The sequence below is a fragment of the Scleropages formosus genome, chromosome 9, assembly GCF_900964775.1.
Source record: "Scleropages formosus chromosome 9, fSclFor1.1, whole genome shotgun sequence".
Lineage (NCBI taxonomy): Eukaryota > Metazoa > Chordata > Actinopteri > Osteoglossiformes > Osteoglossidae > Scleropages > Scleropages formosus.
Genome location: NC_041814.1, coordinates 32,404,174 through 32,420,487, shown reverse-complemented (window position 1 = coordinate 32,420,487; position 16,314 = coordinate 32,404,174). Strand labels below are relative to the sequence as shown.

The 16,314-nt window shown below is 55.0% G+C and overlaps 1 protein-coding gene across 2 annotated transcripts in view; it reads left to right on the top strand.

The window, feature by feature from the left end:
- Positions 1 to 11,590: 11,590 nt before the first annotated feature.
- The window catches only part of lnx1 (ligand of numb-protein X 1), a 21,679-nt gene continuing 16,955 nt past the window's right edge, over positions 11,591 to 16,314 (top strand). The window contains exons 1-2 of one of the 2 annotated variants that reach the window (XM_029254867.1): positions 11,591 to 12,144; positions 15,051 to 15,518. In XM_029254867.1, the coding sequence (XP_029110700.1) occupies positions 15,124 to 15,518 (395 nt within the window). In that variant the 5' untranslated portion in view covers positions 11,591 to 12,144; positions 15,051 to 15,123. Of the gene's footprint in view, positions 12,145 to 12,525; positions 13,057 to 15,050; positions 15,519 to 16,314 lie in introns of those variants that run through there. The other variant, XM_029254868.1, reaches the window with a different exon arrangement.

Below are 16,314 nucleotides of genomic sequence, written 5' to 3'. Positions count from 1 at the left end.
AACTGACAAAGAGCCTTTGTGGTTAACGCTCTCTGTAACAAAGGCCAGATGCTCCGCCTGTCGCACCACAGACACCACCGCACCGGAATTCGCAGCCTCCTTAAATGTGGGCTTTTTGTGCCAGAGCACCAAGCAGAGCACGGAGTCCAGGGTTGTACCCGGTCCTCCGCCGGTCCTCCGAGCGGCACACGTGCACCGGGGGGGCGTCAAAGGTCACCGGTGAGAAGGAGCAGTGTCACCCCTGACCTCCTGAGGACCAGAGACCATCCCTGGCATCCCGCTGCGGCTGGTCTTCGTCACGCTGCCCGGAGGGCGGCGGTTGCACTCGAGCGTCCGGCAGATAACCCTGCGGCCGAGCGTCGGCGTCACTGGGGACACGAAGCCCGGGAGATAATGGAGCGAAGGGAGCAGCGCTCTAGATCTACACGCAGGAGGAGGTGTAGTGCCTGTCCTCACCACTGGGGGCACCGCTGGCACTGTCAGTGTTCGCACCCACATCTGGGCCTCTGTCACTCTTCTTCTATTATTATTATTATTAGTATTATTATTATTATCATTTACTTAGCACGGTAATTTCCATATTTACATTTACACGCACAATTATTAGTTATTATTCTTTATTTATCTGACACTTTTCTCCAAAGTGACTTTGGTTATTAGGTTTGTACACTGATCTACCCATATGGACAGCAGTGTAATTTTTACTGCATCGCTTCAATGTAAGCACCTTGACTGGGTCCTGCAGCAAGACGTGGGGTTTGAACCCAGCAGGATGTGGAGCACTGGCCTCCTCCTCTGCCATGAGAATAACTGCAGTATCTTGAGAGGAATGTGGTCGTTTACTGTGCTCGACAGGGCATTTTGATGGCCATGTGTTTATAGAGCCAGTGAAGGTGCATTATGGGGTCATAAAAGGGCTCTTAGCGGGGGAGGGGCTCCTGGGGGCTCTTTCTGGAACGTGTCCTTCATCTCCCCCGAGCGTTACGTAAGGAGGTCTGCGTCACACACACTCGCAACACACTTATTATCTCAGGAGCTCCAAAGGAAAGTTCTGTCACGGGGGGATGGGGTTGAGGGGGTGCGCCGTCGAGCCCACGGCCCTACAAGGGGATATAGCGCCCTCCAGTGGGGACTGAGTTCACAGCCCACCTCTCGTACGTCCCGGAGACCCCTGGGACCCCCCCCCCCCCCCACAAGCTCAAGGACACACTTGTCTCCCGGCTGGTAACGTTCAGAGGGACTCGCTCGCCCCCCCCATGCGCTGGTGGTGCCGAGATGGTGCGAATCGGGGTAAATCCCTGTGCAGACGGGACCGCCGGGATCCTGCGCGGTCCGAGAGAGCAGAGGAGGACGGCAGCAGAGACGCCAGGGCGGAGGCTGAAACGCAGAAGCTGTGTTTTCAGCATCCTTCACATCACATCAGCATCACAGCAGTGGACCTCGTACCTGCGCCACATGGACATGGTGTCACGACCCGACGCCCATACAGCATCCCACAGCGCCACCGTAGCAGAAATCACACGCATATTCTTATGTGACTAGAATGCATTCAAATTATTGTTATTATTGTTGTTGTTGTTGTTGTTGTTGTTGTTGTTGCTTAGGAAATGGAAGAATTATGGATTAAATATGGAGGAATGAGCAAAAGCACAAAGGTTCTTGGTTCTGGCTCCATTGTGGTGGCTTGACCTTCCCCTCTCACTCAGAACTGCTGAATCTTTGTCCACATTTAAAAAAAGGTCTTAAAACTCACCTCTTCTGGACTCACTTGACCCATCATCTCTTAAGTTTATGTAATGTGTAAATGTTCTTGCTCTATAACTCTGAGATGATGCCTGTTAATGGATAAACCTTCACACAGCTACTCACACACACACACACACATTTTCAGAACCGCTTGTCCCGTACGGGGTCGCGGGGAACCAGAGCCTACCCGGTAACACAGGGTGTAAGGCCGGAGGGGGAGGAGACACACCCAGGACGGGACGCCAGTCCATCGCAAGGCACCCCAAGCGGGACTCGAACCCCAGACCCACTGGAGAGCAGGACCGTGGTCCAACCCACTGCGCCACCACACCCCCTATTCACACAGCTACTCCTATAATGTAAATGTTTTTATATATATATTTTTTCATTAGGAATATGATTCGGAATTGTCAATATTCAGATAAAGTGTTACGCAGCTACTCGTCTGATGAACATTAGTTCATATGGTGGAAAGAAAAAACTGTACTTAAGTATTATGCATCTGCATGTGTCTCTTTCTGCTAATGTAACGTACACATTGTATTTTCTGTGAGATGTCTGTCGCTAAATGAATACATGTTCATGTATGTAAATGTAAATGAATGATGGAGGAACTATGGATTAAAGATGTGGTTGTGCGATGCTGCTGTGGCCACATTCTTCAAGTGTGCTTTGGAAAATACACACACACACACACACACACACACACACACACACACACACACACACACACACACACACACGCGCGCGCGCGCGCGCAAAACGCAGCCAGCAGGAACCTCCCAGGTTCAGGGCTTCGGGTCAAAGGTCACATATTGAGCCTGGGCTCCATGAGACACTGAGCAGTAACACCTCTGAAAAGAGTCATACATCACAGGACTGTCAGCTGTAAACAAAGACCTGATGTTCTTGCTTTGGCGTTGTGTGTGTGTCTGTTCAGAGCGACTTCCAATGAACTCTGTGTAGTGTCATCAGCCCACACACCTTATTCACCACAGTGATTTACATTGCTAGACACACTACTTAGAATGGGTCACTCATCCATACATGAGTGGAACACACACACACACATGGAACCGGAGCCTACCCGGTAATACGGGGCATAAGGCCGGAGGGGCAGGGGACACACCCAGGACGGGACGCCGGTCCGTCGCAAGGCACCCCAAGCGGGACTCGAACCCCAGACCCCCCGGAGAGCAGGACTGCAGTCCAACCCACTGCGCCACCACACCCCCTTACGCAGAGACACTCTCTCTGTTAGTCACACACTATGGGGGAACTTGGTGTGTATGCAACCGGTGTGTACGGAACAGTACGGCTGGAAGTGTAGTGGTTAGAACTGTTCCCTTTGGATCCGAAGGTTGCAGGTTCGCTGTGGTACCTCTGAGTAAGGTACTTACCATGAATGACTCCAGTAAAACTAGCCAGCGCTATAAATGAGTAAAGAATTGTAACCTGAACATTGTAAATCACTTTGGAGAAAGTCCTTGGGTAAATGTCCCTATTGACCGGTAAACTGAAACTGTACGGACACCCGGTAGAATGAGTCCCAGAAGCAGCATCTCTTTTGGCTCTTCTGCGTATTGGCTAATTGGTTATTTCCATGTGAAATGAAGAATCTGTTACATCCCGGTTGCATAATGTTGCGTGCGCGCGCGCGCACGAAGGAAGGGGGCGCGGGCGATCTTCCTTGTGTTTCATTCTCCCGCTGAGCGTTCTTCGAAATGCGACCCTCGACACGCCTCCACATGACATTTGCGTGGGAAGATGAGAACGCGAGGGACACGACCAGAAAGCACCTTCTTTCCAGTGAGTCACCCGCCGGTGGCGTCACAGAGCGCGCCGGGAGCGAGGGACGGCCGCTGGTGCGCGGCGGGCGTCGAGAAGGAAACGCGGCGTGACGGCAGGAAGCCGGCGTTAAGGCGGAACGCCTGCGGAAAGGTGGCGTCGAGGCGGAAGCCTGGTCTCGCAGAGGAAAGGTGACTTTCCGGCGATCCTCCGTGAGCCCTGGACAAAGAGGGCGAAAGGAGCCGAAGGCCCACAAGCCTTTTCTCCCGGAAATACGGTATCCCCCATGTCCCGCCGCAGTAGATGTGCGCACCTGCTCAGGTGCCGCACATATTCATGTTCTCGTCTCAGACCTCTTCTCCGATTCCAGAAGGGATCATTAGCATTGTATTACCACGGTACGCCGTCCTCCTCGTGGTGCCCTCAAGAGTGCGGAGGACATCCACGGCCACGTCTCCCGCGGGACGTCAAATTTACATTCATTGTCCCAGTTACATTCGCCCATTTGCACAAAGATTTCACTTGTAGCAGTTCAACGGTCCCCAGGTTCTGCTAGCGAGACCCAAAAAGGTGACCTCTCGTACGATTTTATGTAATAATTCCATTTTGTAACGTTTTCTATTCTGAAACGTCATTATTCACAAACAGCAACAGCACAGCGTCCACCCGGTGAGTTCTTACATAATTGGCATATTTTTTGGCAGATGAGCAGCTGAGAAGACGATCAGTTTAATACTTGAAATGGATGTTGACGCTGCTTATGAATTATTAATGAATGACTGAGAACTGGCTGTTCTCCGCGTGCATTAAGCACTCTGTTGGTGACTCTGCTCGGTCTCGTCCATCTGCGTCTCCATCGCCGTCTCTCCCGGTGGACATGCGCGGTCTGCTCCGTGTCCGTCTCCATCTCCGTCGCTCTCGGTGCTCGTGCTTCGCGGTCCATCACAGTCACGTTCTCGTCACTGACCTTTGAGAATTTTTCACTGGTCTCTTGCGGGCTCCTTTCGCCCTTTAAAGTCCTTCTTTAGGACAGGACGACAAACCGCCACTCAGAGGACACCATCCCAGCCATATGAGCATCACCGCGTCCCGTGTCGAGGCTTCACGTTCTAGCTCTTCGACAGAGAGGGTCCTGCCCACTCGCCATCGCACACGCCGGCCCTTCCTGAGAAGACCACGATCGTATCGGGGACACGAGAGCAGCGTCATCCAGCTTGCGAAAGGAAAGCCCTCCTCCTATCCAGATGCAGGAAAGGTTGAGACCTGGGCTGAGATCGCGGCCCACTCTACTCCAGGTGGGCAGCGTCTCTGAGAAGTCCTGAAGATGAGAGACCCCCTGGGAGGAACCTGTCACAGATACACCGTGAGCACGGACATGCATATTCATGAGAGCAGAAATATCCTCAGCGATGACGTCCAGGGTTGTTGGCTCCATCTCGCCGTCTGGCGGGTTTCTCCTTGGACACATGGCGAGCGGTGTCATCTCGAGGAGATCTCTCCTATGTGGCCGAGCAGCGGCTCCGAAAGCTCGGCTCCTTCCTCCTCCGAACCCGACACCTGTAAGAGCGGCGCTCCGCTGAGCTCCAGAGGTGCGCGTGCGGTCATTCTTCACGTCAGACGCGATGGGCCGACGGACGGCCTACGAGCATCTGCAGGAGGACAAGTCGACGGTGCGTAAAGGGCGCTCGAAGTGCCGAGTAGCAGCAGCGCGACACAAAGCGCAGACATTCACGAGGACCCCGGCGGTCGCTACGCTAACAGCTGTTTCGAACCCGTAACTAGGAACCTGGACGCACGATGAACCGCAGCACTAAGCTCTACGTTTCAAAAATAACAGCAAATGCCATTAAAATTTGTGAAAACAGTTGAACTTGAGCAGCAACCTTTTTGTAGCAGGAAGTGCAGTAGCTACATCCAGTCCCTGGAGAGCTGGAGGTCGCAGGTTCAAATCCCAGCCCTTGGGCGCGGTACTCAATGAAAAATTACCCTGCTCGACAAATGGCTGAGTCAGACCCTGTAACAGGGTTTGGACGAAAGTGACACATAAATATACTGTGGCTTTGGGTCTGATGAGGTGCATCGGGGCAGGAAGCACTGGAGGGGGGGGCTCCTGCTCTCATTATTGACCCTGTAGAGCTCTGTGTCTTCTGTGTCCTCGTCCGGCACGGTGGTGGTTCCGCTCTCCGACGGACGGACGGATGTACGTATTACGTAACTTTGTAGATGCGCATTAAGTGACCCTTTTCCTGACCACGGCCGGACCCCTACCCAACCATCATCAGCCCAGATAAATAGCTTCCGCAGGCCGCCGGATGCGCGTGAGCGCTGGGTTCGAGACCCCACAGTCTACGTAGTAAACCAAGACGGTCCACACGGTGTACGTGGAAAGTCTTGACCCAATATGCTTTTCCCCAAAGCGACGTCCGGCAAACACTGCGCAGTGTCATCACCCCACCCCTCATTCACCAGCGTGACTTACACACACACACACACGCCACACAGACTGAGCGGGGATCAAACCCACGTCCTCCCGCACCACCCAGGAGCCGCAAGACAGCAGCACCGCTCGCCGTGCCGCCCGCTACCTTCACATCGGGCGCTTAGCTGCCGTCTCCATCCCGACGTGCTGCAGGTGCTCGCATGAGTCCTTCATGGTAAATGTCCCCCTGTAGACGGGAGATGGCGCTTCACAGGACAACACATCTGCTCTGAGGAGGCCATTCGGAAATCCCTGCATCTCCTTCGCAGCTTTGTTGCAGTCCAGGTCGAGCAGTATGTCCAACATGCCTCAGATACAACTGCATACGAATGATCATTTTAAAAAGTTTGAAACCCTTCTTTTCAGCCAAAGCACCCAAGCAAGTGATGGAAAATAATGCTCCCGTTCCATCTCTGTAGGCCTCTTCCACGTGAAGTCACATTAAAGTTTTTACTCATCTTCAGACGTCACTCGTTTTCCAGCGGGTATTTATGTACATATGTTTGGGAAGATCTCGTTTGAGACCCTCATTAGAGGGAAACAAATGTTAGCTCAAACAACACTCTTATGTAATTCTGCAGGGCTCTCCAGCGGATCTGCGGTCCTCCAGGGAGAATTTCCGTAATGAAGATACTAATCCAGGCTCATTATCTGCAAGGAGTGTCGGATTTCGGAGCTTTCATCCGCTCTCTGAGGAGGGCCACGCGGAGCCTCCGCAGACCTTCTGCACGCATCGCTGGACGTGTAGCAACCGCTGACCACGGCTGCCATCAGAGAGATCGTGAGAGATCACTGGTACGAAGTGGTTTCCTCATAAGATCACGCTGCTCCACAGCTACAACCGCACAGAGTGTGAGACTTGTGTTCGGTCCTCTAGAGAGACATGAGGACGAAAGCCACTTTGCTGAGCGGCTGAATCACAGCCTCTTCTCCCATCTTCAGTGTCGGTCGGATCCCTCACATGAGCCGAAGGTCACCCAGGTCCACAGGCATCCCATTGTGGTCTCATGTCTTACTTCCTTGCCAGTCCAGCCTTGTTTTCTTCACGAAGGGAATTGGCTTCACTTCTGTCACCTCTTCCCGTTTGCTCGTCGCCTCCCGCAGAACTCGACGCTAAGCTCATGTCCAGGAACTCACCTGCACTTCTCATGTCTTCAAGGTCACGTGTAGAAACAGAGAACCTTCAAAATCCCAGCATGAGTTCAGCTGTAAATTGCCACACAGCTCACCTGTGAACAGCTAGTTCTGTGTAGCTCATTTGAGCTAAACCAAAGTTCTTGCTTGCGTGGTGTTTGTCTCAGAGTTTGACTTCACTTACCTTTCAGCTTGTGCTTCTTGACTCGTGGAGCTTTCAGCCCATCAGTCTTGCAACTTGGTCCATTTGCCTGGTTTTCCTTGACTTATCAGCTGCCCCTCCGTGAAGGCTGGACCATACAGCTGGTCCAAAAGACCAGAGGATGTGGTCCTCGCCAGTTTTCCTCTGTGGGCCTTGAACTCTTGAGCTGGTCTAGGATGAAGACTGAACTTTCCAGCTGGCCCTTCAAGGTTGTTGAACTCCACTGGTCCACACTGAGGCCTGTGCTATGCTACAGCAGGTCTTCTGCAACTGTGGAAGTGTTCAGAAGGTCCTTGCAAGCTGAAGCTCAAAGCTGGACAATTTCTTTCTCTTCTTTGCTTCGTGGGCCTCAAGGTCTTCTTTATGCTCATCTTCTTCCATTTACATTTACGGTTATTTATTTAGCAGACGCTTTTCTCCAGTGATCTCTATGTAGTGTTGTTACTATCAGCCCACACACCTTATTCACCGTGGTGACTTACACTGCTAGATACACTACTTACACCGGGTCACTCATCCACACATCAGTGGAACACACACACACATTCTCTCTCTCTGTCACTCACACACTGCTCTTAATAGCATTCAGCCTTTTTTGCTCAGTCAGATGTAGAACAACCACAAGTGAAACTCCCATCTGTCCCTTTGAGTTTCATTCTTCTCCCTCACCAGGTGGAGAGAAGATGGTCTTCCAGCTGATCAGAGCAAACGGGACAATCCAGACGCAAGTGGGTTCCCCTCCTCTGTCCACGAAGCGAGCGCCCTGGTGAAACACCCTCTTTCATCCATGCGTCAGATCCTCGTCCTCCGTGAAGTGAGTCATCCCCGAGCAGAGACTCACTCCAAGATCAGAGAGTTGCGAAGCAAACTGCTAAATGCTCACAGGAGGCCACAGCAACTCGCCTGGATCATGACTATTTCAGTCTCACAGTGTCTTGAGAAGCAGCTGAGATGCTTCCAAAACCATGTGGCTTTGTGGAAAGTGAAAGCGGCTCCAACTCTCACCCGCTGCGCAGCGTCACACGGCGGTCTAACGGCAGCGAAAGGGAGCAGTGCCGCACGAGTCGGACGCGAGGACTGTTTAGGCTCCGGGAAGTTTACTCTAGATGAACTTTCCACATGAGCGTTGACACCGTTTCCTCCGCTGCGTCAGTCAGCAGCGGTGGAGGAGGTGGGGGGGCTTCGTGGAGCACTTTGCTTTGGCACGGAGCTCATTGCTCGCCTTATCATTTGTGTGTATTGTGGGGGGGGGGGGGGGGGGGCGCAGTGCACACAGCAGGGGGTGTAGTGCTTAGGACCGATTGATACCTTGTCATCTGAACGCCCCGGATTCACATCCCACCTCCTGCAGTAGTGCCCTCAGTCAAGGGCCTTATCTTGAGATGATACGGTAAAAATTACCGTGCTGCACAAACAGGTGAAGTTGTGTACAACCCAGCTGCTATCAGTTGCCATGGAGACAGAACTGATGCACAGGAGCACTCCGATGAGCACTTTATTAACCCTGCGGAGACCTTCCAGGTTTCAGCAAAAACGAAACACACCTCAGCATGGGAACATGAAAGGGCAGTCACACACACACACACACACACACACACACACACACACACCTTAGCCATCTTTTCGGTGTTTGCATTTTGAACAGAAGGCTCCTGATTTCGCACAGGGAGTCCATTTGAGCAACAATCAGGCCAATCAGCCAATCAGGCCGCCTCGGCGGGGCTAATTTATCCAATCAGAGCGCAGTATTGTCTCCTGCACCTCCGGCCCCCCTAGGAATCGGAAAGCAGGCTCCACATGCGGACCCAGAGTACCTTCTCTTGTTCTCGCCTCTAGAAAATCTCTCTGTACGCAATGAATTCCTCCCTCTGAGTCACGCTGCCTGTTTTTAACTCGTCATGTTCCATATCCTGGAGCGTGGCCCCGCACGGCCAGGCCATCCTGACCCTCGGCTGCCTCTCTGGGGTTTTTTTACCAGGGTAAGGAATGCGCTGTCTTACCGCCACGTGGATTTCCTCTTAACCGAGCCCCTTCCCCTCCGCCGTGCAGCACACCGTGCGGGCACTCGCTCGCCGTCCAGGCGTCTCAGCAGCGAAGATCCGGAAAGCTGGGATAGGTCACGGCCAATGGGGTCGGACGTGTCGTTCATCGTCAATTGCCCGTGAGGCCGTCCATCACAACCCTCAGCCGCTGAGCGCCGGACGTGTCCAGATGCCACCGATACAAGAGCTGTAGAGGTAGGCCAGCGCAATATGGTGGTAGATGAGGGTAAAACCTCTCCAGGGCCACTGTGACAAGAAGGAGATGCTGTTAGATCAGGACGATACCGCACCAAGGCCTTCAGGGAGTCGTCACGTGGACACCGTGTAGAGTCGTCACGTAGACGCCACGTAGGGTCAACATGCGATGACTGCGATAGCCATGTCACCAAGCAAACACGATGCTAAGAGGTGCTTGGAGACCCTGGAGGTTCTGCTGAGTCTCTGCAGCCCCACAGGCTTCTGCTGAAGCCAAAAACACTGAAAACATTTGCATGTGCATGTATTCATCTAGCAGAGACTTGTCTCCAAAGTGCCCAGCATCTCACGGAAAATGCAACGTATACATACGTGAGCAGGAAGAGACTTGATTGCAGACGCCCGATGCTTAAGTTAGTTTGTTTCTTTCCACCGTATGAACCAATGTTCATCACACAAGTAGCTGCATAAAATTTATCCGTTAATCAATGATTTCTAATCACAAAATTTTAACAAACATTTGCATCACGTGAGCAGCTAAAAATCATAGTTTCCGCTGACCTTCCACCGCTGTGCGGTTCTCTTGATGCTGATCGCAGAGCCACGAGGAAATGGAGTCTTCATCTTCTCACGTCGACAAGCCCAGAAGGTAGGACGCCGAGATCTCTGTCCATGAGCTCCGCAGTGAAGAGTTCAAGGTGTTTCTGTGAATTATGACTAATCCCGTCTGCTGTGCTCCTGAACACGCAAAGACCTCGCTGCCATGTGTCCACCCGCACGTCCACGCCGATGCTAGGCGGAGATGTCGCGACTCTACCGTAGCTACCCTAACGGTCCTGCAGGTCCTCCTCTGCTCCGGAGGACACTCGCGCTTGTTCGGCGACGTGCCTCCAGGGTTTTGACTCGGTTCGGTTGGACTAATTTGCTCTCTTGTTCGCTGTTTGCGTGTGGCTGCATGTTCCTCCCACAGGGACCAAGGGTCCAGCAAAGATCTATGCAGACCAGGCCACAGACCATCTGACCTCAGGCTGCCCTCAGCACTTCCTGGTGGAAAGGAGACGGTTGCGTGGAGCTCCTGGGGGACAGTGGGAAGGCACACTGAAGTGTGGGAGTAACCAGAGTACACCTTGGGCATCATGTGGGTCTGTCCTGGGCCGCAGCAGACAGACCAGGTTCGACCGAGCGCCCTTGCTGCGCGCTCAGCTGCGCTGGCAGAGCTGCGTACTTGGGCTTGGTGTGTAAACAGCCTGTCACATGACACATGCATGAGTCAACCTGAGCTTCAGGGGAAACCCACAGGTCAGGGTTGAGCTCTGCGGGTCCACCACGCTAAACTAAATGAGCACGTGGAAGATCCTGAGCTCAAGAGGGATGAGGGACGGTCCGACTGTACGACGCCTTGCGTACGCGTGTCCACGGTTACGTGGCCATTCTCTCCGTGTCGACCGGGACGACCACACCTGCATGTGTGCTGTAAGGACCCCATAAAGAAAGGATTCAGGCGGATGCGGGCTGAGCGCGGCACGTGGAGAAGATGGAAAAAACGGACCGCGGAGGATTATGGGCTTTTCCCGCTCTGGCTTCGGAGCGCGAGCTGCGCAGGGGTGGCGTAGAGACGTGTCCGCTGCATTCAACGGATTAGGGACTGAACTCTCACCCTTCACCGGTGACACCAGGAGTCCCGCTGCCGACACCATCGACTGCAGGTGAGAAACAGAGGCCCTGCGCTGCGCTCCCTCTCGGGGCCTCCTGTTGCCGCGCACCAGGGAGAGCCAAGGGCATAAGGCCACTCTGCTCGTCCTGCTCACACTGAGCTCGTCTCAGCTCCTCGTACCCGCAACACTCCATTCCGACCGTCCATGACGTGCGGTCCTATGTCAGCAGCTCCCCCTTGACGAATGTTGCTTCCGTCCGCTTGGGAAAAAGCCGGTGTTTAGACTGTACCCACAATGCACTGCTTTCACCTTTCACGCCGCTGCTTTTATGCACCACGGAGTCGAAGGTGCCCCGAACGAGCTTTCTCTCTTCCCCCCCCCCCGCTTTACTCCTCCGTCTCCTTTGTTGACAACCGGTTCTCACCAAACCCACAACAGGTCTGGTCACCTACTACTGTGCTGACTTGAGTCCCAGAATTCCCCAGTTCTCCACTGGTTAACCGCACCCACTGGGGGTGTGTGTGTGTGTGTGTGTGCGTGTGCGTGCCGGTTAGCCTGTTGGGGGCCACGGCCTGGGGTGCGAGCCCTGTTCACGGACCCTTGTCCTCATGGAACTCGGCGCCTCTCCCGGTGTCTCCCGGTGTCTCCCGCTCCTCTCCCTCTCCCTCTCTCTCGTACCTGCGTCTCCACCGGCTGCCCCAGCCTTCCCTTCAGGCAACCCCGTCCAATTTGCATATTCAGCTTGCAGCCAATGAGCCGCGCTGGCGAAAAGGACAAAGTTCCCGAAGGAGCGGCACGCTCACCTTCCGCGCTGCGCTCCGATCGTGCCTGCGTCAGGTAACAGGTAGCAGGGCGCGGGTGAGCGCGCTCCGCCGAACCCAGAGCACAGGCTGCGCGCACCTGGTGAGTTTCTCTTCGTGCTTCTGCTTTCGTGGAAGTGAAATGAAAGAGGCAATTTTCCGCGGTGCCGAAACGTTCGGGTTCGGCCGAAGAAAGGCGCAAAGCGACCTTTGTACCGGAACGTTAAAGCGCAGGTGGACCGTCGTTCCGTCACGCTGTTCCCTGTGAACTTATTTCGGCCACTTTTCATTGACAGTAAAACCAGGAGCACTTATGTCACACACGTCCTCTCTGAACACCGTTCTTACTCTCCGGCCTTCATCTCGCTCTGCTTTTGGACATCTTTGTGCATACAGCCCTGTCTGGGGCAGTTTCCTCGTGTTTTTACAGGTCATTTGGAGCTCCAGCTTTGTTTGAAGCAGCATCCAGGTTGGGACGAATGTGCCGAGGGAACAGGGAAGGCCGGTGCGCCGAGTATAGAGTGACAACTGTCGCAAAGGTTCCTTTAAACATTCCCATGTGTGTGGCAGGGAGGGTTTCTGGCTGCCTGGGAAATGGAACCCGTGCCGAGGCACCCTGGCCGGGGGAACGCGTCTCCCTGCGGTTTCACGGCACCTACGTGAACATTTATTCCTTCATCTCAAGCGTTCCTCTGGAGCCACTTACTGCATTTCTCTCATTATTTGGCCACTTACACACCTCGATCGTTTTACTGCAGCAATTTAGGGCAAGCGCCTCGCTCAAGAGCGGTTCTGTTGGGATTCGAACGCGTGACCCTTCGGTCCAAGGGCAGCAGCTCGAACCACGACGCCGCCGTCTGCGTCTCGCTGCCCTGCGGTTCCGGGTGTTTCCCTGTGACTTCCTGTGGTTCTCAGATCATCGGAGGCTGCGGTGTTCATCACTGGGTGCTGCGATGCTGCTCGCCGTCAAACGCTCGCTGCTCTGAGGATCTCGGCTCCCGAAGACCCTCTCAAGGTGTGCGGCTTCAACGTCTTTCGCAAATGTTCTCTTCTGCCGTTGCCATAGTTACAGTTGACCGTTAATAGGGCCGGATGTGTCATTTTCGCACGTACCTACACACACACACACACACACACACACACAGAGAAACAGAGATGAAGGTAAGGGGGCGGGAAACTGCGCCGTCCTTTTCTCTCTTCATCAACAAGTCCAGTCAAGTCGCTGTGTGGAATTTCAGGTTCGGTGTCTCCTGTGCACCTCGGTAACACCACACCTCACAGGAGATCCCCTGAGACCCTCAGCGCGTACACACACACACACACACAGACACACACACACACAGCAGGTGCGTGGCTGGACTGCCCGCTAGCTCTTAGGGGACGGAGGTGGACACGGGCCACAGGACCTTCATCGCAGCGAAGAGGAACATTCACAGACACACGGCCCTGACCGAGCAAAGCAGCTGGAGACTGAAACCCAGCTGTAGGTGTGTTCAAACCCCACCTGGTCCTTACCCGAGAGACCTTAACCAGCTTGACCAGAAGGTCCCGCAGGGAGGTCCCTGGTCCGTCCAGGAGCTCTCCAGGGGTGTCCCACCGCGGCCGTCCGCCTCGGCCCCAGCGCAGCCGCACCTCGGGTGTTCGGATGCTCCCGTGTCCGGGAGGCTCCTGCTGGGGGTCTGCGTGTCGACACACGTGTGACGCAGCGGCGGGAACGTCGGTATTCAGGTTCGACACGCAGCGTCGCTGAAGGAACCCGTGTCTTTTCTCTTCTGGACAGATACGGAACGGTGCAAAAGTCTGTGGCACTTGGTTGGCAAAAGCGGTGAAGAGAGAACGGATCCAAAAATAATGATCTTAATTCGTGAACTTCCTACGAAGCTCAGTGACCGTCCATCGCGAAGCAGCGCTCGTCCCGAGGACGCCCGTCTCGCGTCTTGTTGCCGTCCTCACTGTCGTTGCGGTGTAAGATGTGAGCGTTAAACTGCCACATCTGACAAAACCTCACATTTTCGGTGTCTTCGTCCTTCGCCGCTTTTATTGCCTCTATAGAGCCGTTCCTGCTTTGCCGAATCGCTGTGCCGTACAAACGCCTCGAGTTCTCTGTTCGGAAAGTGCTTCCTTCCTCTTTTACTGTCTTTCTTTAGCGACATAAAAAACCATTACTGTAATACTGTCACTTTTTGCAAAAGGACCGCTTGGAAATGTAAACTCTACTCTTTCCCAGTGTGTGGTGGTGCAGTGGGTTTGACCGGGTCCTGCTCTCCGGTGGGTCTGGGGTTCGAGTCCCGCTTGGGGTGCCTTGCGATGGACTGACGTCCTGTCCTGGGTGCGTCCCCTCCCCCTCCGGCCTTACGCCCTTTGTTACTGGGTAGGCTCCGATTCCCTGCGACCCCGTATGGGACAAGCGGTTCAGAAAATGTGTGTGTGTGCGCTCTTTCCCATTGACACTAATGCAGAAGACATTAAACAACCGTCTAAAAGAAATATTCGTGTGAAACATCCAAGTGCCTGAGACTTTTTCAGAGTGTTGTATGATGGGCTGTGCAGCCAAACGCAGACTCTGCAGTCTCTCTCTTACGCACACACACAAACAAATACACCCCCCCCCACCCCACAGCTCAGCTGTGCGCTCGGGGTGACCTTTGGGTCCAGCTGTGCCCTGAGGCGAGACGGTGCCCAAGGCCCCCAACCCAACCCAACCCCTAAGTGGTGTCCACACCCTCAGTAGCATTTACCGCAAAACACACACCTCGCTGCTCTTTGCTAGGCCTCCTTGACATGAGCAAATAGCGTGTGTCCTACAGCGTGTGCGTGAACTTTGCGTTGCTTCCATGTGGCTCTGGAAAAGGGCACCTGTCCAACAGGTAACAGCCTAACCGAGCGAGAGCGAGAGCGAGAGCGACAAGCCCTCACCTGCAGAGCAGTGTGCAGCGCACACCCTCGTACCTGCAGCCCGACAGCTCGGTCCACGGTGACCCATCAGGTGTTTCTCCTGCTCTCCTGCAGGTCACACATCATCCCCCTTCCTCGGTCATCGGTTATGTGAATCCCTCGAGGTGCCGCCCCCGACACCCCGAGAATGAGCCGACCAGAGGCGGGGGGAGGACCGGAGGAGGCCACGCCCCCGGACCTGTGCCACACCTGCGGGCACAGGCACCTCCTGGAGGAGAACCACGAGTACCGCTACCAGGAGGAGGCGGACGATGACCTCATGTGCCAGATCTGCCTGCAGCCGCTGACGGCACCCCTGGACACGCCGTGCGGACACACCTACTGCACCGAGTGTCTCACCAGCTTCCTGCTGGAGAAGGACTTCTGTCCCGTGGACCGAAAGCCGCTGCTGCTGCAGACGTGCCGCAAGTCCAGCCTGCTGGTGTGCAAGCTGCTGGACAAGCTGGTGGTGGCGTGTCCCTTCTCGGAGCACTGCAGCGAGACGCTGCCCCGGGGAGAGCTGGAAGCACACCTGAGGCACAGGTGAGCACAGCGCGCACAGCACATGCAGCACAGACAGCACGTAGGACACACACAGTACACTCAGCAGCAGGGGCTCCAGCACACAGGCAGCCAACACCTTTGGTCCTCGGGTCGGTCTCGTCGCTCTCAGTCCACCTGAACGGGGGGGGTCTGCAACCGTTCCGGAGTCGGACTTGAGGCCGGCAGCACCTGAGGCCTTCGCTTCGGCGGTGGTGCAGGGACCGCGAGGCCTCAAGGTGTCTCGCAAAGGGATGCGCTGCACAGCTCGGGGGGGACCGGAGCCGCATGGACGGCTCAGTGACCGTCGGGGTTTGTCTGCTGACGCTGTGCCGGGTGTCCTCCCCTCACTGCCGGCAGTTCGCGGGCGCCCAGGCAGGGGCGTCCCGTTCGCGCTCTTGTCACGGCTCTGTCGGAACGGACGCGTCCGGGGGTCGTTGTCGGTGCCTTTGGGCTCATACGCCAACACCGGCGACCCGCAGCAACTCTCCGTTCCGGAGGTGCGGCTCACAAGGGACACCCGGAGGCAGACTGAGGGCCAGGAGCTGGGACACACTGGAGGCCGAGGGTCCGGGAGACCCAGCAGGAAGCCAGATGAAGGGAGAGGAGCTGCAAGGTGTGCGAGGCGTGGAGAGCGAAGGGAAGAGGATGCTGGGGGATCTCATTAGCATGTCTAACTAACGCAGCCTGCCACCCGCCATCCCTCGCTGCCTGAAGATGGAAGGGAAGGGAGTGGAGGCAGAAGGGCGGGAGGATGCAGGGGGGGGGGGCACGGGACATCAGCGCTGAGGCGGACACA